At 38.4% G+C, this 27,904-nt stretch overlaps 1 protein-coding gene across 9 annotated transcripts; it reads right to left on the bottom strand.

The window, feature by feature from the left end:
• Positions 1 to 40: 40 nt before the first annotated feature.
• Positions 41 to 27,658, bottom strand: LOC106869430 (nardilysin). Of its 9 annotated transcripts, none has more exons than XM_089366390.1 (33): positions 26,979 to 27,658; positions 22,392 to 22,585; positions 21,990 to 22,194; positions 21,219 to 21,300; positions 20,676 to 20,776; positions 19,387 to 19,513; positions 18,779 to 18,874; positions 17,693 to 17,815; positions 16,569 to 16,626; positions 15,948 to 15,981; positions 15,345 to 15,384; positions 14,952 to 15,021; positions 14,503 to 14,580; positions 13,856 to 13,976; positions 12,767 to 12,880; positions 12,282 to 12,386; positions 11,814 to 11,937; positions 11,252 to 11,284; positions 10,111 to 10,161; positions 9,328 to 9,374; positions 8,964 to 9,039; positions 8,411 to 8,462; positions 7,647 to 7,730; positions 6,716 to 6,782; positions 6,264 to 6,391; positions 5,562 to 5,721; positions 4,133 to 4,204; positions 3,450 to 3,593; positions 2,659 to 2,795; positions 2,366 to 2,456; positions 1,624 to 1,740; positions 936 to 1,025; positions 41 to 494 (listed from the first exon to the last, which is right to left on the bottom strand). In XM_089366390.1, the coding sequence occupies exons 2-33, from the start codon at positions 22,478 to 22,480 to the stop codon at positions 237 to 239; spliced, it is 3,174 nt and encodes a 1,057-aa protein (XP_089222516.1). In that variant the 5' UTR covers positions 22,481 to 22,585; positions 26,979 to 27,658; the 3' UTR covers positions 41 to 236. The 9 variants fall into 9 exon arrangements, with proteins under 9 accessions (XP_089222516.1, XP_089222514.1, XP_052830716.1 ...); XM_089366388.1 differs by lacking the exon at positions 26,979 to 27,658 and adding an exon at positions 26,048 to 26,260; XM_052974756.2 differs by lacking the exon at positions 26,979 to 27,658 and adding an exon at positions 26,048 to 26,203 and having other exon boundaries at positions 21,891 to 22,194.
• Positions 27,659 to 27,904: the final 246 nt, after the last annotated feature.

The raw sequence follows: 27,904 nt of genomic DNA, 5'->3' as shown, positions 1-27,904 counted from the left end.
ATGGAATCAATATTTCTTTAAAAATAAGAACAAATTTTAATTCAGATAATTTCCATTTATTTTCTGAAACGTTCCATCATCATCATCATCATCAGGAAATAATGGTGGGGGGGGGGGGCCGGTTTTTCTTTATTATTTTATAAAATTTTATTGGTATGGGTGGATGTTTTTGAATTTAAATAAAAATCTTGGAAATTTAATTCAAAAGTTTGGGGGTGGAAAAAAAAAAAGCAAAGCTAATAATTTAAGGTTTTAATTTTATGGTTTGGTAATTTCGTGAGAGTCTCCTTAAACTCGTCAATATTTGTAATTTTAATACATTTCGCTTCTGTTGGAGACGGTGCACAGTTGCAAGTCAACATGGTGTAGGCAGACCGAATGTCTTGCATTGCTGTTGTGTCACCAGATGCCTCAGGGTTGCTTTCCGAACTTGATGAGGCATCACTCTTTTTGTTCTTTTTCTTCTTCTTCTTAATTGATTTCTTGCCAATAACCTAGAAGAGAGAGAGAGATTGAGTCGTCTTTATAATTGCAGTAACCAGCAGGGAGGTGGTGGTGGTTGTGGGATGGAGTCGAACCTTAGGACTCAGAACTGGTTTCTCAGTTTCCATGCTGTACAAGGGACGGAGATCTTGACTGTCTCTGCTGGACAGAGTGTCATACAGCCGAGTGGACTGGAGTGATGTGAAATGAAGTGTTTTGCTCAAGAAAGCAACGTACTATCCAGTTCAGGAATTGAAACCATGATCTTGCAATCATGAGTGCAACACCTGAACCACTGGGCCGCACACCTTCATAAAGTTAATTAATGGAAACGAGAATTTACAGATCGGGTGAAGAGATGCAACAAGAGGTTTCTTGTTTGGTGAAGGCCTACAGTTACCAATGGCAACGGTTGGGTGTAGTAGAAGAGGGGGAATGAGAGATTAACTTACCTGCAGACTGACCACTCTGCATTCGTTGAGTAAACATTTCTTGACATAATTGATAAAGTCGGTGTAGGTGATTCGATGTAAGGCTTCGACCTGAAGTAAATACAAATATGAGGTGGGGGTTAGAGGTTAATGGTGTATAGGGGGGGGGGCCCATATAAAAACCCACACAGTACACTTGGTAAAGTGGTTGGTGTTAGGAAGAGCATCCAGCTGTGGAAACCATGCCAAAACAGACAATTGGAGCTTGGTGCAGCCCCTGTCAAACCGTCCAACCCATACCAGCGTGGAAAACGGACGTTAAGTGATGATTATTGATAGATTGTAAAATTATTTTGCCAAGTGTCAAGAGAAATTTAACATTTCAGACGAGAGATGGAATATTGAAAGAACTCTGCAAGGGCTACAAACTTTGCCAATGAGAAACAGGCATTATGGGATCTGGCAATATTTTCTCAAGGTTCAAAGTTCACACGCCACCATGTTTTTTGCAGGTGGGTGGGGAGAGCTGATTCATTGTTCAGTTTAATGCCCAACTAAAGGCGGTACTCCAGCATGGCCGCAGTCAAATGACTGAAACAAGTAATAGAGAATTACACTTCACCATTTGGTTGGGTAGCTATAGGGGTGGGGTGGCTACCCTAGAACAGTGACACACACTTGAAATATCAAATCAAAACCAAAGACTCACCTCTTTTTCCAGACGATTAAACACATATATTTGGTAGAAGATTTCATGCCAGTATCTCCTCGCTTCCTCAGCTAGCTTCGTGTCTTCACATTTTTTGGCTGTGATCAAACTTTCTTTCTGGAATGGTAGAATGATTGAATAAGTATTGCATTTCAACACTGAAGAATATTGAAACAATTCTGTAAAATATTGAACAGTGCAGTTTGATCTTGTTCAGCATTGGAAAACACAATATTTAACAATATGGTATGATACTGAAAAGAGAAACTCTCTACAAGATAAGCAGAGAGCAGGAAAAATCTTCAGAGGAAGAACTCTAGGGCCAGTCGATTACATTGACCCCAGTGCGTAACTGGTACTTAATTTATCGACCCCGAAAGGATAAGTCGACCTCGGCAGAATTTGAACTCAGAACATAATGGCAGACGAATTACCGCTAAGCAGAATTAGCCAGGCGTGCTAATGTTTCTGCCAGCTCGCAGCCTTAATATACTAGAGAATGCTGGCACGCCTGGCAAAATGCTTAGCAGTATTTCGTCTGTCTTCATGTTCTGAGTTCAAATTCTGCCGAGGTCAACTTTGCCTTTCATCCTTTCGGAGGTTGATTAATTAAGTACCAGCTGTGTACTGAGGTTGATCTAAAAATTGGGGGTCTTGTGCCTAGAGTAGAAAAGAATATTTTAAAAGAATGGAATGTATGTGTGTATGTATGACTCATGGGCAGCTAGTTGAAAATACTCACCAATGATTGGAACTCTTCTGCTGTCAAATTAACCATCATATCAACAAAATCCTTTATGAAAGCATAGGCTTTGTTATTGACAAGTTCAGGGCTGAAAAATTCCATACAAGAAGGTAAGTGGCCACCACTCTCAAAATATCATTGTGGAATTATAGAATATGAAATGTAAGCAGTTAGTTTATGCTTGCAATGCCATAGAAAGATTATTAAAACTGCAATAAAATAGGACAAAAGATCAGCATATAATCAGTAATTAATGGGTGATACTAGAATTGAGGGCAAGCATGCCTTACCTGTACTTGTGTGCTTGAAATTCAATGACAATAGAGAATCCAAGAATTCCTCTGCGAACTTCTTCAGAAACAGAAACACTGTAACCCAGTTGGTGTTTGGTCCGCAGAATATCAAAGAGAGGCTCATACATTCGAGTCTGCAGAGAGAAACAGGGCAAAACAGATGAGAGGAAGTGGAGGCAATAATCATATATTGATCAATAGATGGGATTGGGATTGGGGTGGAAGATGTGGGGGTGACAGGTGTTTGGGATTTGATTGAGTTCACAAGAGACATATGGAACGATTGGGTTTGTGTGTGACAGTGTATCTCTCAACATCATGGTTTTAAGTTCAGTCCTTCAGCTTGCCACCTCGAGCAAGTATCTTCTACTATAGCCTCAACCAAAGAATTGTGAGTGGATTTCTTAGACAGAAACCGAAAGAAGCCCTTTGAGTATATATGCATGTTTGCGTGTGTGTTGTTTCCTTACCTTGTCATTGTGTGATAATTATTTGCAAGCAAAGGCCTCCCCATTTTCAATCTTCAATGAAAATATGACTGACACCATGGAGAAATGGATGAAGGGAATGGTGGCCATAGAAAATCAGCCTGAATAAATTCCATGTGACCCATGCAAGCATAGAAAAGTGAAGATGAAAATGATCTGGGTTTATGTGCGGCTGTTTAAGAGACAGGTGTATTTATCAACGACATTTGGGCTGTGGGGATTATGGTTAATCTAATATGTGTGACTTCCTGCAACTCGTGAATCGATTGTGTGTTTTATTATAAAAGTGTTGAGACTCACCACCAACATTTCGTTAAGACAACTGGTAAAGATGCTGCCAGGATCAACTTGGTAATACATCAGTATAGTAGAGTGGGGGCTGTCCAGGTTGAAACTCTGGACTTGGCAACAGAACTGACCAACTGGTAATTGCAGCAGACAATTCTGGAAAGGAAGAACACGGAAAAGAGAATTAGAGACAGACAGCGAGAGAAATATCACAGTGTCGATAAAATAAGGAACCAGTAAAATACTGGGCTCAATTAAATTAACAACATCCTCTCCTTTCATAAAACTTGTGTCCTCACAAGCCGTCATGCATTTTTAGGGGAAGTAACTGGAACAAACATTTTCATGAATTACCTCTCCTTATTCACACTTCTGCTGAAACAGTCGTTTTATATACATTTTAGGAAGATTTCGTGTGTTTATACATATATTTCTTTTTCAGGATAGAAATTTCTATGATTCTGTGTTCGTTCCATCTAATTCTTTCTATAATAAAATTGTTCCTAACTTTTGAAAAATGAAAAGAAAATTCCATTCATATCAAGCAACTGTATACCTCCACCATTGTTAATTTGGGCATCTAGGTAACAGATACTATCCACAACCTCAAGAGAGCCTCCTGGGCATTTGAGAGAGTCTAATCCCCGTGTGTGGGTATGATGATGAAGATATATATATTTGTTATTCTTACTTACTTGAAAACAATCTTCAATGTAAGCCTTAGCATTCATCTTATCCACGAGATATTCCATCATGCCTTTAGCAGTCTGAAAAATAAACAACAACAATTAAAAATTTCATGCACACTCACATATATAGAGGCAAATTGGCAGAGTCATTAGAGCATCAAATAAAATGCCTTGTGGTACTCATTCTAACTCTGTATTCAGAGTTCAAATCCCACTGCGGTCACAACTTTGTCCTTTATGCTTTCAGGTGGATTAATGGCATTATTATAGAATTAAATGGGAGAATCTTGTGGTTTCTGTTGTAGCTGTTTACACACTGATGCCAATATCTGGGACCACATTGGTACTAAGCTATATCAGCCTTGCATGTACAGTCAACTGGCAAAAGCCTTTTTCCAGAAACCCTTGACCAGGTTTTGGTCTGGAATTTATCAGATATAAATAGTCAGACAGTCTGTAGCAAAGAGCATTGATACATACGTCTCTCTCTCTCATCACGTACATACTCAAATAAATATTCATATATATGTATACACACACACATATATATACATACATGTCAAACACACATTTGTGCACACACGCCTGTATACATAAAATATTATAACACATATATACACTCTCATATTCTAAGCTTTCTAATCATCTAGAAGATAAAAAGCGGCATACTTAACCGTTTTCCATGTCTCCAAGACAGGTAGAAGGAATGGAGGATCTCAGTAACACAATGGACAACAGACTTAAAATTCTAGAAATAGCTGATTCTGTTAAAAGTAGCCAAAGGCCAGCTTATATTCTTATTTTTGTTTAAATCTTTTGGCCAGAAGGAATGCAATGTCCATAACTTGTAACAAAGCCTCTAAGGTTGATGGTGGGAGGAAAACACCCTTAAACTGGAATATTTGCAACAGAATGGAATCTACTAAACATACCGAAAATGTTGATGGTATTAAAAAAAGACAACAGGTTAAATCTACCATGGAAGGGTTTGAACATATACAACATGGCAACTAGTCTGACATGCTAATAGTTTTGCAAATCCACTGCCTTAGTTTAGTACTTTCATTGACCCCTCAAAATGGATGAATGCAAAGTTGACCTCAATGAGAATTGAACTCAGAGCATAAATCGTCAAAACAAATACTAAGAAGCAGTCTTTCTGATGCTATGATGCTCCTGCCAATAAAATAACAGACTAAGTCTAACCCCATCCCAACCCCTATAATACATGGTGTAATTATAACAGGGGTCACTGAAGCAAGCTGTAGCATTTTAATACAACAAATTCCATGCAATGGTTAAAACTGAGGTTGTCCAGTTTTAGGATTGTTTGTCATCATGGTGAAGACAACAGGGTGCCACCTGTACCTTAAGTCCACCCCAAGACAGATGACCAGGGGATACACAACAATAAGTGAAAAACAATGATACTAACCTCTGTAGTCATATTGCCGATGACAAAACCCTCACAGTATATCTGGCACCGGAACTGTTGGTACCAATTTCTTAACATATCTGGCTTCAATTTAGGCAGTTCACAGTATTTATTTGGGAGAGAATAGAACTTGTCCATGATAACAGCCAACATAAGGCCACTGCAGAAATAATAATAATAATAACAACAACAACAATAACAATAATATGCTATATAGTTAATGTTGCATGCCCTTTGACCCATGAATAGTCAAGAAGGAAGGCAAAAGATAGATAGATAGATACAACTCTCTTAAGTACGAAATAGCCTGGCTATAAAAAAGGTGAAGATAGTTCCAATTATTGTTGGGTCCTTGGGAGCAATATCAGAAAGCATCAAGAGGAGAGAGCATAAGTTGATCACATTGACCCAGTGCTTAACTGGTACTTATCTTATTGACCTCCAAAAGGATGTATGGTAAAGTTGACCTTGATGGAGCACATGATGAATTTATTTGCGGGAGGTGTCAGTTGCTAATTTAGGGTTAGTCACGGACATAATTAACACTGACACTTTCAACAGATAATTAAGACCATGGCAAGTTAATTATTAGTTTTTTGTCTAATTAAGAAAGACTGTGGAAAGCTAATTTGTTAATGAATGAGTGATGGTGTTGACTTACCAAGTACTTAAACGGTTTAATCACAGTGAGTGATGACTTACCAAGCAGCGTTATATGGTCTAATCATAGAATTATAGTAATCCTTCTGCAGCTGTGATTTACAGACTTCAAAAAGTTCATCGCTAAATTCAAAGTTTGCCAATTCATCGACAATGGTTTGGAATAATTCCTGGACAAACACAAAACAATATAATATAAAATATCTAAATATAAAACACAAAAATACATTATATTAACAACAACAATAATGAACAAATGACATTTTATTGAGTGTTGTAGTGGGACTGAACCCGGAACCATGTGGTTGGTAACCAAGCTACTTACCACACAGCCATGAAATTATCTCCCTTCCTTTTAACAGTTGCTAACAATTAGTAAAGCATCCCTCCCCCCACACCAAGTTAGTCTCATCCATCATCTCACCTGTATCAACCAACAAGAATTAATTAAGCATAGCATAAGATATATATTTAATCAGGTGAAAAATACTTACAGGTATTTTGTCATTGAATCCTTTCACTAAGATTACCAATCCAGTTTTCTTGTCTGTGAGGGAGTAGCTGTGTGAGATAGAGAGAGAGATATGCAGATAGAGGGTGGGAGAGAGTAATGGGAGTAAGAGAGACGTGGAGAGAGTGAGAAATAAAAAGAGATTGTAAATGAGAGAAAGTGATGGGGAGAGTGTGAGAGAGGAAAAGTTATGAAAGACTATCAATGAGAGAGGGGGAGTAAGAAGAAAGGAGCAGTGAATGAGACAGAGAGAAAAAGGGGGTTCGATTTGAAGAGGAGTAGAATGAGTGAGGGACTTCGGTAAGAAGGGAGACAATGAGTAAAGGAGGTCCACGTGTACCCAAGCTTTGAACAAAGGTTACATATCCACATATTTACATATAGCCCTGGTTATATTAGATACCCCGTGGTGGGTACATGTACCTAAAGTCAGTGGTGTACCCATAGCAACAGCAGCAGCAGGATAAATGTAGCTTGTATTGTAGGGTGTTATTAGAGTACACTTACTTTAATTCACAGTTGACCCTTTATCATAATAGGGACCTCAGGGCACAGCAGAACAAAATCTGTCCCCAGAAACAGCAGCAAGGTACTTCAGGGTGCACTCAGTACAAACTCAAGGCAGGGTACATTCCGTCCAGTGAAACAACAGAAGACATCCAAGTCTAGTTATGGCAGGGTATATTCTACCCTGGGTATCAGATGAGTAGACACTACCTAATAATACAGCAGGGTACATTCTATCTGAAGCTTCATATCAGGGTAGATAGTAGTAAGGTGGCTTCCGAGACAATGAATGTGAGATGAGAAGGGAGTTGCTTCAAATTACCAAAGGTGAGATGAAGAAAGGAAGGGGGGGGGTATCTTGAAGTCAGGTGAGGTGAGGTGAGAAACGGGTAGACATTTCTATGTACCTGAGATCAGCTTCAATGGCATGGTAGGTTGGTTCTGCCAACTTCTGCAGGAGAACATCAATGAACAGTTCAAAGAGGATGGAACTGAAAGAAGAAAAACAAAGAGATTTCGTATCTTGGTTACCATAGTAATAAAGATGTGGTGGGGTGTACTTAGAAGGGTGCAAAATCCGTGGGGGGGGGGGAGTACTGGCAAGGTAGGAAAGTCTAAGTAAAGTTCTCATAAATATTTATTATATTGACTGGCAGTGGTGAGAAGAAACTGTTTAGCACTCATTCTAAGTACCAGTAATATACTGAGTATGGTAGTTGTTTAATTATCATTTGACTGATGAACCTCCATTTTTAGTGAGCCACAGGAGAGCTTTTTTGTGGTTACTTAAAGCAGCTAGAAACAGCAGTCAAGCATCATTCAAATCACAATCTACACTCTTAAAAAAAAAACGCATATTAGATACTGCACACATAGATATAAATAAACAGGATGGCCATAGATGGAACACTTTTGGTTATAGGTTAGCTTGATCCAAGTTGACCAAGGGTTAAACAGTGACAATAACAACATAACTAGTCAGGGAGAGTTTGCATGGACCTTAAGCAGTGTCCCTTAAGCTCCAACTATCATATAAAAATTACAAGGGTTGCTGGGAAATTATGATGACGTGTGTGTGTTGGTGCAGGGTTCAATTCTCACGTAAGCCTGTAAATGTAAATAACAAAAACGAGAGAGAGAGAGCAGTGGGGTTAAAAAAGGGTTCACAAACCTTTCTAGTGACTCCCCAATCACTGGACTCATCAGTTTAAAGAATGTTTGGACTGAAAAGAAATATAGTAATAATGATAATAATAACAATAATGATTTCACAAGGGCAGCTTGCGGGGAGGGAATTAAGTTGATTACATCGACCCCAGTGCATAACTGGTACTTATTTAATTGTAAGTTCAGGAACTTTTTGATACCAACTTGTAGGTGCCACAGTACACCTAGGAGTACATGAATAGGACGGAGGTTACAGAGCAATACATACAGTCATTTGTGAACTATTGCATATTGTGGATAGACGTGATGGACCTAGTGGACTGTGGCTGTGTGTGTGACAGTGAATAATTGAGGGAGAGAAAGAGAGTTAGAAGAGAATAAATGGGGGGAATTTAGGGAGAGGTAAACAGAGAGAGAGAGAGAGAGTAATGGGGAGTAGGCAGAGATATAGAAAGAAGGAGAGGCAGGAAAGTATAGAAGGAGGGAAGAGAGAGAATGGAATTCAAAGAGTTATGGATGTGAGAATAGGAAGAAGAGAGGGAGAATTTGTTGCTCACCTTTTGGGATATTAAACTTGGTGTCTTTCTTGAACCATAATTTACATTTCTCATTCTCCATGATCAAAAATGGACTCTGGAATAAATAATGAAGGCAACAACAGATTATATATATATGTGGGTGGATGGGGTGAATGGTGTGTTGAGGATAGAGTGGTGGTTAGAGTTGGAATGAGAGGTGTCAGTGTGGAAGAGAGAGACTCACTGCTCAATGGATTCCCTGTTAGACCGTTTAGATCTTTGGGGGAGAGATTATGTACAGAAGACCTATCGAACCCACATCCACATTGACAAAGGGATGGTAGAAGATGATTATGATGATACAACAAAAAAAAAAGATTAATTAAAAGCTGCATCTCCCTACCTTATCTTTCTGTTCTGGTGGGACGTCTTTCAAAGAAAAGTCCTTTGCTGTTGAAGAAAGACAAAGAGAGGGAGAAGGTACAAAACGAAGAACACCAATGCACACACACAAACCATTTATTCTTTGATAAGAACCCTTTCTACTTATAGGCACAAAGCCTGAAATTTGGGGAAGGATGAAGCTGATTGAATTGACCCCAGTGTTCAACTGGGGTCAATTTATTTTATCAACCCTGAAAGGATGAAAGGCAGAGTTGACCTCAATGGAATTTGAACTCAGAGCATAAAGATGGATGGACTGCTGCTAATCATTTTGTCCAGCATCTTAAGGATTCTGCCAGCTGACCTCAAAATAAATATTGCACAGTAATTCTTCAGATGCTCAAAAGATCATGCCAAATCAATACATCATCATTATCATTTTAGCATCTCCTGGCATAGGTCAGATAAAATTTACAGCTAGGTGCTCTTCCAGTCACCAAGCCTCATTTGTTTCCAAGCAAGAAAATATTTCCACCTTATACTTTGAACAACGAACAGCTCAATGGCTGGACATGTTTTCATGAAAGAAATACATTTGTTTGTATGGTGAGTATTTGCAGTTAACAAATGTCAAGATAAGACAAACACACATATACAACAGGCTTCTTACAGTTTCTGTTTCCCAAATTCACAGTATGGCCATATTGCTCCAGTATGGCCGTCACTAGCAGACAAAGTAAAACTGTCACTCTAACAATTGTAAAGAAAGAAGAAACGGATTGCATAAGAGTGATATAGTTACCGAGGTACTTGTTGGGTTCTGGTAGATACAGTTCTGGGTTCAATTGCAAGTCTGGGAATAAAAAATAAAAGGAGACATTAACGACAAAATATACAACTCTTTACTTCATCATCATCATATATATATATATATATATCGGAGACCCCCTTCGATCATGACTGACCATGGGATTGCACTTAGAGGCACAAGTCCAGGCAAGGTTGTTTATGAAAGACCAGTAGTCGCCCATGCATACCAACCTCCCCTCTTCATGCCACTGATGTTATCCAAGGGAAAGGCAGAAGGGGCCAATACAGCTTAGTACCAGTAAAAGGTCTTGCTCAAGAACACAACATGCAGACCGGTCCGGGATTCGAACTCACAACCTCACGGTCGTAAGTTCGACGCTCTAACCACTGAGCCATGCGCCTTCACATATTGGCAACAGGTGGGGTTGGCGGCAGGGAGGGCATCCAGCTGTAGAAAACTTGCCACACGAATAATGTTGCACATTTTCCAGAGCAGCTGCCTGGCTTCCATGCTAGTGACCCGTAAATAGCACCATTTGAGTGTAATCATTTCCAGAGTTGCCTTCTAGCACTTGTGCTGGTGGCACATTAGAAAATCATTCGAGCGACGTCGTTGCCAGTACTGCTGGACTGGCTCCCGTGCCGGTGGCATGTAAAAGCACCCACTACACTCTCGGAGTGGTTGGCGTTAGGAAGGGCATCCAGCTGTAGAAACTCTGCCAGATCAGGTTGGAGCCTGGTGCAGCCTTCTGGCTTGCCAGTCCTTAGTCAAATCGTCCAACCCATGCTAGCATGGAAAACAGACGTTAAACGATGATGATGATGATGATCTGTATATACACAATAAGCTTCTTACAGTTTCCAGCTACCGAATCCACTCACAGGGCTTTGGTTACGCCAAGGCTGTAGTAGAAGACGTGTTACCATGGAATGGGACTGAACCCAGGACCGTGTAGTTGGTAAGCAAAGCTCTTAACATACAAATATTCCGTCATTCTATTCTGATTCTTAAATTCTCTGATTCCTTGGTTCTATCATACCATTCTAGAACCAAAAACACCATGACAAACAACATACAAGAAAGGCAAAATACAATAATAAAAAAAAGATCGTCTGAAAGTAAATTTACTTACTCTGCCATTTTGCTAACCATTCCGGGTCAAAATCTGGAAATACAAGAAATTCTCCAAATTTAGTCGATGTTTGAAACTATAAAACTGTTGTCAAGATATACAGAACAATCAATTGATAAATGTGTCATTTAAATGTATTCAAGACAATTTTTCAGCCTTTATTGTAAACAGACCACCAAATACTGTAGTGACCACCCACCCTACAATCTTTCACTTGGACTACATCAGCAATCATTTAGACTCTACCACCCAACTCTATTTGGTGCCCCTCTCTAACTGACCACCCATCCTACCAAATTTCACTTCCACTCCCTCACTGACCATTTGGTCATTTGGCTTACTCCATCATCAAACTCCACTCAACCACCCACATCAATTTCCACTTGGAAATCCGTCTCCAGCCTTTACTTGGCCACTCACTTCCACTCGATGTACCAACCACTCAACACTATCGGTCTCTTACTGAGATGGACTGGCAACCTCCCTAGGGGTAGAGTTATCTCTGCTATACAAAACGGAACCAAGGTTACACAATGACATCTAGGAATCAACTAATAATTACCTGTATCATAATATTTAGTGCCATACCATTTCTCATCTTTGGTGCAAAGGTTGGAGTCTTTTTTGGTCAATAAGATGACATTGGTTTTGGCAGGACTCAGTTGATCTAAACAGGATTTAATGAGCTGCACACACAAAAAAAAAATTATATATATATATGTGTGAGTGTATGTAAAAAGGTTGAATTAGATTCGTCCTTTATTTGAAGGTTTCCAAAAAAAAAAAAAGATTTCTAATATTGCGAATATGAAAATAATATTTGTATATGGTATGTTGTGAATTTAAGTCAGTTGGATTCTGACTGACTTGGGGTTACATAATGACAACACAAACAAGCAAGGAGACACTGGATAATACAGTCTACCTGAATAACAAAAGAGGAGATAGTCATGGTTGGAAAGTCTTTGATAATAAGCCTTTTGTATCAGGACAGACCTGGGGCTAAACTATATCATCATCATCAACTTACCTCTTCATTATACTGAAAGAGAAGACAGTCTCCGGTCAAATAGTGCTCCTTGTTGTACACCTGCATATTCTCACTCAGTCGCTCCACGTAGTCAACTGAGGAACCCTGAAATACGAGAAACAGTCTCTGGTGAGATTAGAAACCTTAAACATAACAACATTCACTAACTGGGTTGATGCACCTTAATTCAGGGTCCGGAGAAAGAAAAGTCACTCAATACAGTCACACTGTGTCATCACAGCATATTTTTACAGCACCGTCGCAGTGTAACAGCCACTTGACAGTCACACTGTACAATTACCCATGGACACTCTGCAATTATGCATCAGCATTTTGTACCAATACACCCCATTACACACCCACATGTGCACCATCATACACCACTCATTGCTCATTACACTTTCACATACCTTCTCTTTCTCTCACATACCCTTCATCTGTAGATACCCCATCCATCACCAGACAACAACAGTCGTTCAGTTTACCTTTTCCTGCCAGCGAAACTTCATGTCTTGAATAGCTTTTTCTTCATCATAAATATATTTCAGTGGTCCTTTGTTCTTCACCATTTCCAGGTATTGGAACACCACAGTTAGGACCTGTTACACACACAAAGAAATATGTTTATACATTCATACATATATATATATATATATATATATATATTATATAACTGTTATAATGTGAATCCTTGTCCATTTGTAAGTTATCGTCAGCATTGTAATATTCTTATCGCTACTATTATGTTGTGGCAGGATTCTGCACCTTATAGTGGCTGGATCATACCACTTTGTCACATGGGAAAGGGTGCACCATTTTCACTGCAACAATAACCACTTCCATAAAATGGTTAGGTGTAACAGACAATATAAATATTGATTCCAAATTTTGGCACAAGGCCAGCAGTTTTGGGTGATGACATTGGTCAATGACATTGACCCCAGCATTCAACTGGTACTTATTTTATTAACTTCTGAAAGGGATGAAAGACAAAGGTGGCCCCAGTGGAATTTGAACTCAGAATGTAAAGATGGACAAAATGCTGCTAAGCATTTCGCCCACCATGTTAACACTTCTGCCAGCTCACCACCTCAGGCAATATATATCTATATTAGTCATGCTTCAGAACCCATCCGGAAAGTATAATAATGGTGGCTTCAGGTACGACCCTATTATCAGTCTAGCAGACTGAGTCAAGCAAAGATAGAGGCCTTAAACAAAGAGGTGCAATACAATGGCCAGGTGGGCAGGGATGGGGGTCATCACCTGGTCCACAAGAACACAATACAGTCCCTGTAGTAAGGTTTAACTTACAACCTAGTGGACAATAGCCCAGCACATTGACGAAAGGCACATAAAAAAAAAAACTGGACAATGTGGTCCAAGTATGAGATGGTCGTGATTAGAGTGCCCTTGATTATATGTTCACACAAATGAGGGCCGACTTATAGCTAATGAAAGACTAACAACTCTACTACTATAGAACTGGTCATAGTAATAGTGGTAGATATGATAGTAGTAGTAGTAGTAGTAGCAACAGCAGTAATAATTGTGGTTGTAATGGTATCACTCACCTCGTAAATGTGATTGACTCCAGAATCTGTGAGAATAATGTCAATATAGAAACAGGACCAGACAGAATTGAACTCAAACCCACTGGTAGCGTTTCCCCCTTCAATGTGCAGGGCCCACATCCTACAAAGACAAACAATAAACACTGGGTTTACCTTAGTAATTTCAAATATCAAAAACGGAAAACAAATTAACTTACAAACTGCTTAAGGTGGATGTCCAGTCACAAATAGAAAGAGATGTGGTTTTGGTCCTCTTACAGTTGAAGAAACATCCAAGATGAGAGGGATAAAAGGATAAGGGGATGCACTAGTAGTGCTGGTTTGGTCCTCACTATCAGCTGTAGCAATGTGAAGTCATGTGCATTGCCCAAGGACATAATGTGTCAAACCCAGTTCAGAAATTGAAACCATGACCTTGGGGTCATGAACCCAACACCTTAACCACTAGGCCACATGCTTACACACACACACTTATTTTGTCTTCAATTTCAGATTTAATGAAAAGTAACCATAGCAACAAGACTATACAAAACACAAAAGCAGAAAATACTCCATGTAACATTGGACTGTTTTTTCTTTTTTTTTAGATTCTCATGAATCCCAGCCCCAAAGAAAAAAAAAATTAATAATAAGATAACCAGACTTACCGTTTCTTCAAATAAGAAAGAATACTTCCAGCACCTTCGTGTAAGAACAGCGTAGAGAGATAATCTAAAGGCTTGGACCTGTAAATGGAGAGGTTGGAAGTGAGTGGAATAACATGGAGTAAAGGGTGGAGCAGATCAAAGAGACAAATGGGGACAGGTGAAAAATTTGAAGCCAATGGTGATTTTATTGAATAAATTTACTCTTTAGTATTTCAAGATATTTTTATGTAATTTTGGTAAATATATCTGTTAAAATGAGATGTCAGTGTTATTTTTATTTTTGCGTAATTTAGACAACTTTATTCACCACACTCTGCATGTGTGCATACACACACACATTCATACATACACACACTTAAACATGTAGGTAAGTTTATATGTACAACAATAAACCACGACTGATGTTACAGACAGGCAGACAGAGAAGAAGGAATTGTATATATACTCACTCATAATGTTTATTAAGAGGGGTCAGAGCCCAGTTCAACGAGACTTTGTGGGTGTCTTTCACTGACACAACTGAAATGACACACAGACAGACATAAAATATTTTATTGACGACACTGGCACAGAGAGAGAGCGGGGGGAAGTGTTATCTGTATGTGTAAGCTGTCCTGTGTATGTGTATGTATGCATGTGTGTTGTCTGTGTCTGTGTAAATGAATGTGTAAGACTACACGGACATAATGTAAGATCTGATTCAGAGTGCTTAAGAAAACCGTAGATGGAATCGTCATGGCTGGAAATGTTTTGATCATAGGTGTGTTCACAGCCAGGGCGAGATTGGGTCTAAACAGCAAGAGGAAATATAAATAAATAAACATAAAACGTGACAAGTTTACCATGGTAGAACTTGGAGAATTCTGTTGTATCAAAAGGACACTGAAAATAGGAGAAAAGAAATCAGTTTTAGATAAAACTAAATTAGATGAGACAAACGATCTAAACAATTGACAATATATGTCTGTATAAGTCTGTCTGTCTGTCCCCAGTCCTAAAACTAAAAGGGAGATAACTGGGAATAATTCAAGAGGTGCACGTAGGCAGCGAGAATGCAAATAGTGACGTATCCATTTGAAATACATTCTGGCAGATTTAAATGTGAATATCTAAATCAGGCTTAACACACAGACAGCACGGTTAACCCTATGGCATCTTGATTACTCTATCCATTGCAATGCATATTTGGCATATATTATCTCACAGCTTTCAGATTTCAATGATGTGATTATTTTTAGAATGATATTGTAGGGTAGGTGTGAGAGGCAAGATCTGGCCAGTTTGAACATAAAACGGCAAGAATAACTAGGCCAGGCATGGCAGGTTTAAATGCTAAAGGGTTAATATACTGACAGCAGGGTAAACATCGGACAACATAGTTGTATCAGTCAAGAGTTCAGAACAACAAAAATAAACTTTGTAAACTCCTTGAAAAGCAAACTTACTGGTTCATGTGAAAATGTTGGTTTAGCTTCATTGCTGAAAAAAACAAAAGGAAACATTTCCTCAATAGAATATTCACAGAAGTCCTTTATAAAACACATCCACAACTCATTGTCACCATTTCTAGCTGAAACTTATATTATTGTCTTTGTTCCCATCTTTTTTGATGCTGGAATGACTCTTTAGAGTAAAACTTGCACAACTTTTGGCTGTAAGTTTTCCCAAAAATCAAAATCATTTATGTCAATGTGAGGTATTAGTAATATTAATATTAAATATTATGGTTCACAAAATTAGTAGACTTAACACCATGCGGTACATTTAGTTAAGTTGCGATCCATTGTGTTCTGAGTTCAATTCTCCATTGCCATATGTGGAAAATGAAGAAGACCACAAAAAGCAAGACTTGTCCAATCCATGTCGATGGTGATGATGATGATGATGATGATACAATATAATAGACACACAAATCAGTCCAAATTATACACGTCAATCATTAGTCTTAATTAATCAGTGGTGCAGAAGGTCCTTAAAAGGTTATGACACCCACACCTCACTCCAGTCTGCTCAAATCAATAGAATTATTTTGAAAGAAAAAATAACAATAATGGTAAATTCCTTACTTATTTGGAACATTGGAGAATATTTCTCTGACCCATTCATCGAGAACATCGAGGGTTTCTGAAAATCAAAGAATGTACAAGAGAAACTTAATGAAGAACAAGAATTAGAGACACAAAGATGACATCAGTCGACTTAATTCAAAATCAAAAGTTTTGCAATATTTTGGCAACTTATTTGTTTTATTCATCAAGTTACAACAAAAAGCATTCAAAGCAGAGGCCATCGTGTTGCACAGTCTGAAGCCATCTTTCTGCTAGTTCTTTGATCCCATGCTGATACCAGTTCTTGTCCTTCGAGGTGAAGAAGATTCCTTCACAGAGGCTTCCACTGAAGCATCATGAGCACAAGAGGTGAGCCATGGAACCATGGAATGGAACAAGTAACAATCTGAGGGAGCTGTGTATATACTAGCATCAGTTTGGTTTCCTTAAGTTCTTGCAGTTTATTCAGAGCCATTCAAATAATTTACTTATATTCCTGTACATACTGAGTTCAAATCCTGCCAGAATCAGTTTATCCTTTATCTTCCTGGAGTTCTATAATATAAGTGCCAATCAAATACTGGGAAGCAAGTGGGGGTTGATCTGATAATCTAATCCCTTCACCAAAGAACATGTGACATTGTACAGGCATTGAATACATTATTTCTTGTATATTCTTTTCAGCAGCATGGGTTATTGGTTTCCAACAGCTCAATCATTGGTTTAAGGAATTTCCAATAGCATTAGTGATAAAGGGAGTATCTGTGCAACTCGGATGGAACAAACAGCACAGTGTTTCATTCAATGCACCAGTTTATTGGTTTAACAATGTGCATATCTTTCACCAGATCAGCTTGCACACAGTTTTCTTCGAAACTCTATTCAAAAGGTGTTGGTTAACCCAACTCTAGAGTAGAGATACTTGCCCAAGGTATGGCTAGAGAAAAAGTACTTGCTCAAAGTATTGTGCAACACAAAGCAAGAGTAGAGATACTTGGCCAAAGCTTTGTGCAATCTGAGGTTAAATTAAAAGATACTTGCCCCAGGAGAAACGGAGAGGGTTTGAAACCAGAATCATTTGGTTGTAAAAACAATAACAACTGACATAGCCACACACACACGTATAGAAGTGGTTTACTTACCTTTTGATTGGACAGCAAGGGTCATAAAATGGGCCGAATACATCTTCTTGTGAAACTCCTTCAGTCGACTGTATACATTAATGTTACTTTTATTGGGATCAGTGCGAAGAGACGTCAGATTCCCTAAAATCAAACAACTGGGGTTAGTTTCTAATATTCCTGTGAATTATTACGAAACTGGTGAACTGGCAGAACCGTTAGCATGCCAAACAAAATGTTGCTAAGCATTTCTTGTGGCTTTGCATTTCGAGTTCAAATGCTGCTGAGGGTGACTTTGCCCTTCATCTTTTCAGGGTTGATAAAATAGGTAGAAGTCAACAGCTGGGGTCAATGTAATCGACTACCCAACCCACTGAAATCTCAGGCCTTGTGCCCATTACTTACTTACTACTAGTACGACTACTACTACTACTACTACTACTAATAATAATAATATTGACCCCAGTATCCAGCTGGTACTTATTTTAAAAACCCTGAGAGGGTTAAAGGAAAAGGCAATCCCAGCGGAATTTGAACTCAGAACGTAAGGATGGACGAAATGCTGCCAAGCTTTTTTTGCCTGACACGCAAACGATTCTGCCAGCTCAATAATAATAATAATAATAATAATAATAATAATAAAAGCAGCTTTAACAACCCCTTTTCCATGCTTGCATGAGTTACACAGACGTTGCTGAGGCAAATTTTCGATGGCCAGATGCTCTTCCAGTCACCAAACCTTCACTTGCTTCCAAGCAACATTATATTTCCCTGAGACTGGACATTTTTCCATACAAGATTCAGAAAAAAGAACGCCACCTGTGTGACAGTGGCACTCGTTTACAATTGACAAGCAATGTCAAGAAAAAGGTGCACAAACACAAACATACACACATAGAAATACAACAGGCTTCTTTCAGTTTCCTTTGAGCAAATCTATTCACAAAGTTCCGGTCAGCTCAAACACTTGCTCAAGGTATCACACAGTGAGATTGAACTCAAAACCACGTGGCTGGGAATTGAACTTCTTAAACACACAGCCATGCCTGTGTCTAATGATAATAATAATAATAAACTGACCAGAGCCATATTTGAGATTTTACTTACCTTCAATAAAATTCCCAATTGGGTGACCGGTTCTACAGAGATTGGCCAATAAACGAGCAGACCGATTATCATCGTCAGGACGTCCTTCTTCAAATTCTGTAGGAATCAGAGCAAAGAAAATGTTAGAGAACCCAACAGATGGATACGTGATGTAGTGGACAACATTATTGGTCACTTTGGACATATAATAATATCTATTCCATACAAGTCTTGGTTCTATATGCATTACATACACCATATTCTTCAGCAATAGATTGAAATCAAAGATTCTGGCCAAGCTAGAGCATGGTCTTGTCTCTGGGGTTGTATTGTGACCGACTTCCCAGTTATGACAAAAATTCCCACACTGACCACTGTCCTATGGCCATTGTCCCAACTATGCCCAATTCCCTTGCAATGTCACAGCTATGATCAATAATCTAATTATGACCAATGTCTCAACTATAACCAAAGTCCCAACTATCCAATTATGACCAATATCTCAGTTTTAACCCAAGTCCTATCTATGATCAGTTTCCCAGTGACCACACTAGAGCCCAACCCAGACAGCATAAACATCACCAACGACCCTGCAAACCCCGCAAATCCAAAAAGGGGGCAGCACTTACCACTGTCGACAGCTTTAATCTCCCTATTGATGCTATCCTCCCGCATAAGGGGCGAGATGAAGAACTGAGCAAACATATCCAAAGCCTTCTCAAAGAACTTCCGTTGGACGTTGAAGTAAAAAACCGTCTGTGAAATGAAGTTTAATTAAAAAAAAAAAATATTAATTAACAAACTAGAGACAGTGATGAAAAATTGAGTGTAGAGACAGAGTTAAAATATTCCGTTCTACAGCCGAAATTTATCGGGAGGGGGGAAAGTTAGTTATAGTGACCCCACCCAGCTTTCAACTGGTTCTTATTTTATTGACCCCAAAAGGATGAATGACAAAGTTGACCTCAGTGGCATTTGAACTCAGAATGCAAAAACATGAAATGCCACTCAGCATTTTGCCTGGCATGCTAATTAATGATTCTGCCAACTCGTTGTCTAATAAGACAGAGTTGAAATATTAATGACCATGTGTAGCCATTGCTAATTAGCATAAATTAATAGTATGTAGATATTGCCAATGTATAAATTAAGGTGTAGACAGGGTTAATAGTATGTAGGGGTATTGTTACTATAGAAATTAACAGTGTGTAGAATGTCAATATATTAACTGATGGTGTATATGAAGTGTTAATGTATAAAATAAGCATGTGTGTATGACCCCCTTCAATCATGACTGACCATGGGATTGCACCAAGAAAGTTTCCCTCCGAGGCACAAGTCCGGGTAAGGTTGTTTATGGAAGACCAGCAGTTGCCCCTTGCATACTGGCCTCCCTTCTCCATGCCACCAGTGTTATCCAAGGGGAAAGGAAAAGCTTGGCACCAGTGATGTCGCATCTCATTTAATAACGTGCAAGTGGCTGAGCACTCCACAGACACGTGTACCCTTAACGTAGTTCTCAGGGAGATTCAGCGTGACAAGGCTGGTCCTTTGAATTACAGGTACAACAGAAAGAGGAAGAAAGAATGAGAGAAAGTTGTGGTGGAAGAGTACAGCAGGGTTCACCACCACCCCTGCCGGAGCCTCGTGGAACTTAAGGTGTTTTCGCTCAGTAAACACTCACAATGCCCAGTCTGGGAATTGAAACTGTGGTCCTATGACTGCAAGTCTGCTGCCCTCACCACTGGGCCATTGCATGTACAATGTTGATAAATAATTAATAGTTTGTAGGCTGTGTTGATGCATAAAATAGTGTGCTGACAGTGTTTCAAGAAGATCAAAATAGTATGAGGCCCCAAAATAGCCATATTAAAATATATAAAAATATAAAAAACAAAACAATAACAAATCTACATACGGCTTCATAATCTGTCCAAGCATTTGAGTATCCACCATGACGTGCAAGGAAATCATCAAATTCATTTTCTTTTGGATATTTCTTACTTCCCATGAACACCACTAAAAAAAAATATAGAGTAATAAATGCACATTTTAGAGTATGAAATGAGGTAAACGGTGCCATCTGCATAGGTAACCTCACTAGTGTCTGCGGAACAAGAAAAAAAAGAAAAAAGAAAAGCCCCTGGTACACAGAGTAAAGTGGTTGGCATCAGGAAGAGCACCCAGCTGTAGGAACAATGCCAAAGCTGATATTGAAGCAGGACGCAGTTTGCCAATTTTGAGCATAAAATAGGTAGAATATTTGGGGCCAATATGGCTGGATTAAATGCTAAAGGTTTAAAAAGGGCTCGTGAGTGTCACCTATCTTATTTAGTCATTGTGGATCACATATAAAGTTTAGGGGTTAAACAACAAGAACAGACGATGGTAAACAGCCTTGGGTGTTTACCTCAAACATTTGCTAAACATTAGAGAAGGAAATATGGAAAAGAGAACTCACTGTGCTCCAGGAAGTGTGACAATCCTTGAATATCTGGAGGGTCTGACATTCCCCCAACACCCACACACAGAGCAGCAGCAGCCTACAAAAAACAACAACAAAATATGCATGACTGTGTGTGTGTGTGTGTGTGTAGAAAGGGGTAAGAAACAAACTAATGCTTCCACTCTCCCTTTCACACACAGAAGACAAGAGACAGGGCTCCTTACAAAAGTCCCCAAACACAATACCTACACATACACAGAAATGGGAATAGAGTAGAAGGTAAATAGCAAGTCTGGAAATTTCATCAAATGGACAACGATAAAGCATTTTTTTTAGAAATAAAATAATAATATTACGGAGATGTATTTGCATAGCAAGCAACCTGATCTCAGATCGTGTGATGGAATGAAACCAATTGCAGCGTGGATGGTGTTTATAAGCCATTTAAGAAACGCACAAAAACTGTTTGATTCACTTCCACATTTAAATTTTAATTTAATTTAAATGTTGAAGTGAATCTAAACGGTTTTTGTGTGTTTCTTAAATGGCTTATAAAAAGCTTCCACGCTGCAAAATAATAATAATAATAATAATAAAAGGTTTAATAACAGCATTAAACAGACAAATCTTTATTCGACACAAACATTAAAAAAAGGTGATGAGACCATTTAAAATGAAATTTCTTACAGTGAATTTTTCTACAGCAGAAATGTTTACAGCAAAATTTCTTGTAACAGAGTGTAGTTGGGGTGTGTCTGGGGTGACGAGGGAAGGGGCTCGGTTTACCTTCTTCTTGTTGCCGATGTTGCAACGTTTGTTGCGTGGGGTGCCATCACTTTCACATTCGTCGGGGTCCGATTGTACGTCATCGGGCAGAGAATCACCATCTGATTCCTCAGTGTCGCTGGTAAAGGAGATCTCCGTGTATTCATCGGTGTCTCGAAGATCGGAGATCAGCAAAGCTCTCAGGCCATTGTTTAAGGTGATTATTCTAGAGGAGAGAGAGAGAGAGAGAGAGAGAAAGGGAATGAGTGAGGGAGAGAGAGAAAGAGCGTGAGAATGTGTTAGGGAGAGGTCATGGTTGCAATGCCTTTGATCACAGCTACCAACTGGATCAGGAGTGACCTGGGGCTAAATAACAACAACTAAAGTAATGACACAAATTAATCAGAAAGAGGAAGGATTTACCGATAATCCCTCAAATCATTGAGGGATTTAATCACTGGGCATGGAGGAACATCGACCGAAGATTCCAGATATTTTTCATTGGCTGGCATTGTTCTGTTGTCTTGGAAGTAACGATGGCAGCTGTGGTGTAGAGATTGTGTCACAGACTTTTGGTAATTAGCTTTCCCAACACGGATATCAAATCCTTCAGTTAGCTGTCAACAGAGCAACAAAATATAAGGGAGAAGGTAACAACAACAACAACATGTTCTACTGTAGGTACAAAGGTTTGAAAGAATGGGCAGTCAACGAAACTGACCCTGGTATTTAACTGGTACTTTGTTTTACCAATCTTGACAGGATAAGGGCAAAGTTAACCCCGGTGGCATTTGAACACAGAACTTAAAGCTGGAAGAAATGCTGCATAGGAATTTGTCCAGCACAGTAATGATTCAGCCAGCTCACTGCTTTACATAATGATAATGATAATGATAATGATAATAAATTAATAAACACTTGTGCATAATACGTGTTAGAAAATTTAAGATATATTGTATTGAAGTTAACCCTTTTGTTACGATATTGCTTCCAAAATATACTGCTTGTATATGAATTTTGTATTGTAGAACAAAGAAGTGCTTTGGGCAGTTTAGTATCAAAAGGATTAATCAATATTTTTAAATCCCTTTTTTGGGAAACTTTAAACAGATGTTAATACGTCTTACTACTTTCTTTGTTCACATAAAAACAAAGGAGATCGCCCAGACACGTTACACAGTTCACTGACCTCTCGTAAGATACGTGATGTCCACTTCTCATTCCACGGCTTATGAAATGAGTTTATGACGAAGCAGCATTTAAATTAACGACAAACTACAACATAGCTGCAACGGGTAGGTTAATTAGCATAATGTTGGCCACTACTACTGCAAACCCTACCACACGAGAACACATTACACAATGCAACATCACTACTAAACACCAACCCATACCATAACGCTGCCACACAACAGCACCTTTCACCATACTACAACTTTTCTACAGAACAGCACATCACCACACCATGTACACTATAATATCACGACCATACTACAGCAACTACCACGCCATTCCACCAACACCTCTGCCAGAATATCGCCAAACCAGACTACAACACCAACAAAAGAACTTGTCAATTGTTGAGTCACGTTAGTCATTTAAAAGACAAACACACAGAGACACATACTATTACATTCACTGTTGTTTTAACAAGTAATGTATTGTCTGCTATGGAAAGTTTAAAAGCTCTCGTTGTAATTAAGTCCGGGATGGTTACTGGCAATTCAGTAGCGTCTTGTGTGTGTTTAATTAGTCTTCGGACGAAACAAAATGCATTTTGTTGGACTCGTTGTTTTTAATAAAACAAATTCATACTTTGAACTTTGTGTGCTTTCTTCTAACCATGCTGTAATGAACGACTATTCCGGGTTCATATATATATATATATATATATATATATATATATATATATATATATATATATATACATACATACATACACAATGCAAATAAAGAAAATGAGATGGTTAAGTATATTTACATGAAAAATCGGTAATTTAGTGAAAGCCTGCCAGAAAGTACGCTGGGCAACACGTGTAAGCATTGACCCCGTGACACGGACATTTAAACTGTCTACTTACATAATGGAACCGTATAAACCGACTACAAATATATATATGTATGCATGTTTGTGTGTATCGTTTTACAAAATAAATAGACAAGAGATGTATTCGCTCCACAAAGTAGTTCTGTCTGAAGAGCAGAACTTACAGAAATGATAAAATATAGAGGTGTGCGTGTGTGTGAATGTACATGAGAGTTTGGTGGGACCTGGCATATGGAAATAAAAGTAATAAATAAAATATAATAACTAAAGTGGTTAATTACCAGTTAGAACAAAGCATATTTCTGTAGATCGAATGCTCCAAAATAGTCACTTCTTTCACAAGCTTTGACACAATACCCATTAACCAACAGGAGACAGCTGGCTGGAATGATTATAAACAAGGTAATATTTCGTGCAACACCGGTAATATGGAGACGGACAATAGGAAAAAGAATTATTTTGGCTTCTTATTTGGTTTCCGTTTTTTTCCGACAAAATCTCGAGAAAATACTTTTTAATTTGTTTTCTGTCTTTTAGTGTAAAAAGAATTATAGATATAATTACCTAACTCCGATTCTTCCAAGACCCCCTAATTGTAGATAAGTGCCCATTGTCTACAACATTGGTTCGCAACCTTTTCACTACCAAGGACCCCCTTTCATTTAAATGAATTTTCTCACGGACTCCTTTTAATATACTTACCCTTATATATATATATATATATATATATATATATATATATATATATATATATATATATATATATATATATATGTGTGTGTGTGTGTGTGTGTGACATTTTGAATTTAGTCCACGGACCCCTTTGCGAGCCACAGGTCTATAATAATGGTTTTTGGTTTGAACACAAGGCCAACAATTTAGAACGGAGTGGGAGAAATTGACAGCATTGACTCCCGGAGGAATGAAAGGCAAGGGTGACCTCGGTTGAATTTGAAATCAGAACATAAAGGATTGGAATAAATGTTGCACAACGTGTCCTCGGACGCTTTATAGATTTCACCAACTTACTCTTCAGTATGTCATAAGGAACCACTCCAACTTGAGCTAATACTTCTCTGGGTCACTGCCTACCCAAGCGTGCCCTCGACAGATTTTGTTTATTCGTATCTTCCTGAAAAATGGGTATTTTTAAATGATATTTTCTACAAACACCTTTCAGAGTGTGTAGATTACGATTGTATTGGAATGTAAAGTGTGACAAAAAGAAGGAAAAAAAAAAAAAAACCCAGCCAACACGCACACATTCCTACTGACACACATCACAATTCAATCAAATTTCCGAATTTTATTCTGTTGATATGTACGAAGAGTGTTTGTATGCGTGCAAGTCGATCAATTTTTGTCTTCGTTTTCATATTTGCTGGGCTTGCAAGCGCCAGTTATCTACAAAATGAAACTTGAAATTTTAATCTAATTGTAATGTGTGTCTGCATGCTGTTTTTTTTTTTCTTTCTTTTCCACATTAAATTCCAACAGAGTTGTAATCTACATACTCTGAAAGGCGTTTGTAGAAGATTTCATTAAAAAGCACCCATTTTTCTGGAAGTTAAAAGGAAACGAAAACAAACGGTGGCGGGGCACATTTGTACAGGTATGCCCTTCTCAAATCCAAGTAAAAAAACGTCACAGGAGTTTTGTTCGGAGGGAGGGGTGTCCTAGGGGGTTTTGTCTGGATACCAAAAATTAATTGTGACTTTTTTTCCTAGCCAAAATTGTGACTTTATTACCGGTCACAGCCCTTCTCCGCAACGAGAGGTCGCAGCCCCAGTACTACGAACATGCGGATAGAATGGTACAGGAAATCCTCACTCAGAAGACCTAGCAGTCGACCAATATCCAGATGGTTCCATTACTTCAGTTGGTCACGCTTGGAAATCCAGCAGGAAAGTATTATGACGGTTGCTTCTGATAGGACCCTATGAATGAGGCGTCTGAAGACTACCTCTACAACCCACCCAGAAATAATGGGCGGATAAAATGGATATATATTTATATATAAATATAAATTTACCTTGCTTCTAGGTATTAAGTTCTTTGTGACGATAGCACAACTGTTTTACTACAAGGGCTGCTTGCTGTTTTGTTCGGTTTTCTTTAAATGAATAAACTTCTCTCCTGGTCAACTGGTCACACGAAGATGTTTCATTACTACCAATTAAAATGGTTTGATTACTTTCTGTCGGCTATCGTGTTATTTTTACTTTCCAAAATACCACATCATATTAATTTTTAGATTCACTGATAAAGGAGGGCGTCACATTGTTATGACTAGGTTAGATAAGATGTGATAAAAGAAATATTCTATTTTTGAAATAATGTAATTATGAAACTATTCGATTGATAGAGAAGTTTTTGCGTATTTATTTATATTATATCTAAAATGTGGGGACTACACGAGAAATTAATGTGTATAGAATGGATTTATAGTTAAGGTTATTATTAATTTCTCAACACCATCGTTAAAAACAGTTAACTTATTAAAGCTAGCATTGTTGAAAATGAAATATTCTTTGGGAAAAAAATTCACTCGAAACAAGTATTTATTGAAAATTTTCAGAAACTAAATAAAATGAAATAAAGGTAACTATGGTGAATGGTTTGTTTTGAAACGTTAACTTCTTCGTTTCGGTAATTTAGGAAAGCCATACTATATTTTTTACATTTCCCATTATCAATTTCATTTCTTTATTCACGCCGCTTCAGTCAAAGATAGCTAAAATAGTTTTTGCCTTTTTATTTTGTCGCATTAACATACATACCTCCCTCCTTGCCCCTCTCATCATTAAAAATACTTAATCAGAAATTGTTGCGCTAGAAAGGTATCACGACGCTATTGTTCACAATACGCTCTACATACTCTAACAAAGGACATGCAAGTAGCAGGACTCTCCACCGCATCACACGCCACGTCTGGTTTTTGGTGATGGAATTAGTTTACTTACGGATACACTCTCCAAGACTTCAGTGTCGATGTCCTCTGGAACAATGTGTTCCAATGACGTCAGAGTAGCAGACGTGACGTCATAGTGTCTGTTGTCTTTGACGTTTTTGTTTTTGTTTTTAATATTCCTGACAATGAAGCATCTTAAGACAGTCGTGAAGAAAGAAGGAAGAAAATGGAATTATGTAATGTCTACGCTTTCTTTGAAGGCAGTAATAAGAAAACTTTGCACTCAAGAAGACTTTGCACCTGACTCTGCAGCAACACTTCTCATTGAAAAACAACTTTGTCACGTCACTGTTTCCATGGAAGGACTAAGTGCTTGCACACCAGCTAAAATTCTCTTACTTCCATGTGGTACCAGATGCAAGGACTAACCTCGTACGACCAGCTGTAGCTGCATGGTACAGCCCTGTCTTCCAGACTGAACCGATAAAGAAAAATTTACCTCTGTGGTGCCAGATGGGGGGGACTCACTTCCCCTAAGCAGTATAGGTATTAGTAGTAGTGGTAGTACCTATGGCAACAGCAGAGGTACCAGTAGTGGTTGTTGGTAGCGTAAGACTATAGGTGTCAATAGTAGTAGTGGTGGTGGTGGTGGTGGTGTAAGTAGTTGAGAGCAAAGATGGATATTGTCCTGACTCTCACACTTTGACCCAGCAGCACATCCAAGAAAGACATGGCAACAAGAGGACAGAGAGAGAGCATAATAATAATAATAATAATAATAAATTGCTCATCAAGGGATTTACAACATCAGCAACGACAACGTCAACAATGGACCTAATTTTGCCCCAACAAAATGAAATAAAGACAACTTAAGAGATAAACATTTATTTTTTAGTTTATTTTATTTTAATTCATGGATTTACATACATCATTCTAGTCTTGCTTATGTTGGATGGTTATACAAATTTACATATTTGC

The sequence above is a fragment of the Octopus bimaculoides genome, chromosome 19 (assembly GCF_046866305.1).
Source record: "Octopus bimaculoides isolate indiv1 chromosome 19, ASM4686630v1, whole genome shotgun sequence".
NCBI classification, from domain to species: domain Eukaryota; kingdom Metazoa; phylum Mollusca; class Cephalopoda; order Octopoda; family Octopodidae; genus Octopus; species Octopus bimaculoides.
The sequence above is the reverse complement of the archived record's forward strand: the minus strand, read 5'-3'. Positions and strand labels throughout refer to the sequence as shown.

What these genes read in the sequence shown, in the direction of transcription:
- LOC106869430 (XM_052974753.2), bottom strand. Translation starts at nt 24,012, where the DNA reads ATGCTTACACGTGTTGCCCAGCGTACTTTCTGGCAGGCTTTCACTAAA. An exon ending in CTGCTGTAGAAAAATTCACT is followed by an intron (nt 21,301 to 21,890) that starts GTAAGAAATTTC and finishes TGTTTTTTGTAG; the next exon opens with GCTGCTGCTGCTCTGTGTGT. An exon ending in TCTTTCAGTATAATGAAGAG is followed by an intron (nt 11,938 to 12,281) that starts GTAAGTTGATGA and finishes TTGTGTGTGCAG; the next exon opens with CTCATTAAATCCTGTTTAGA.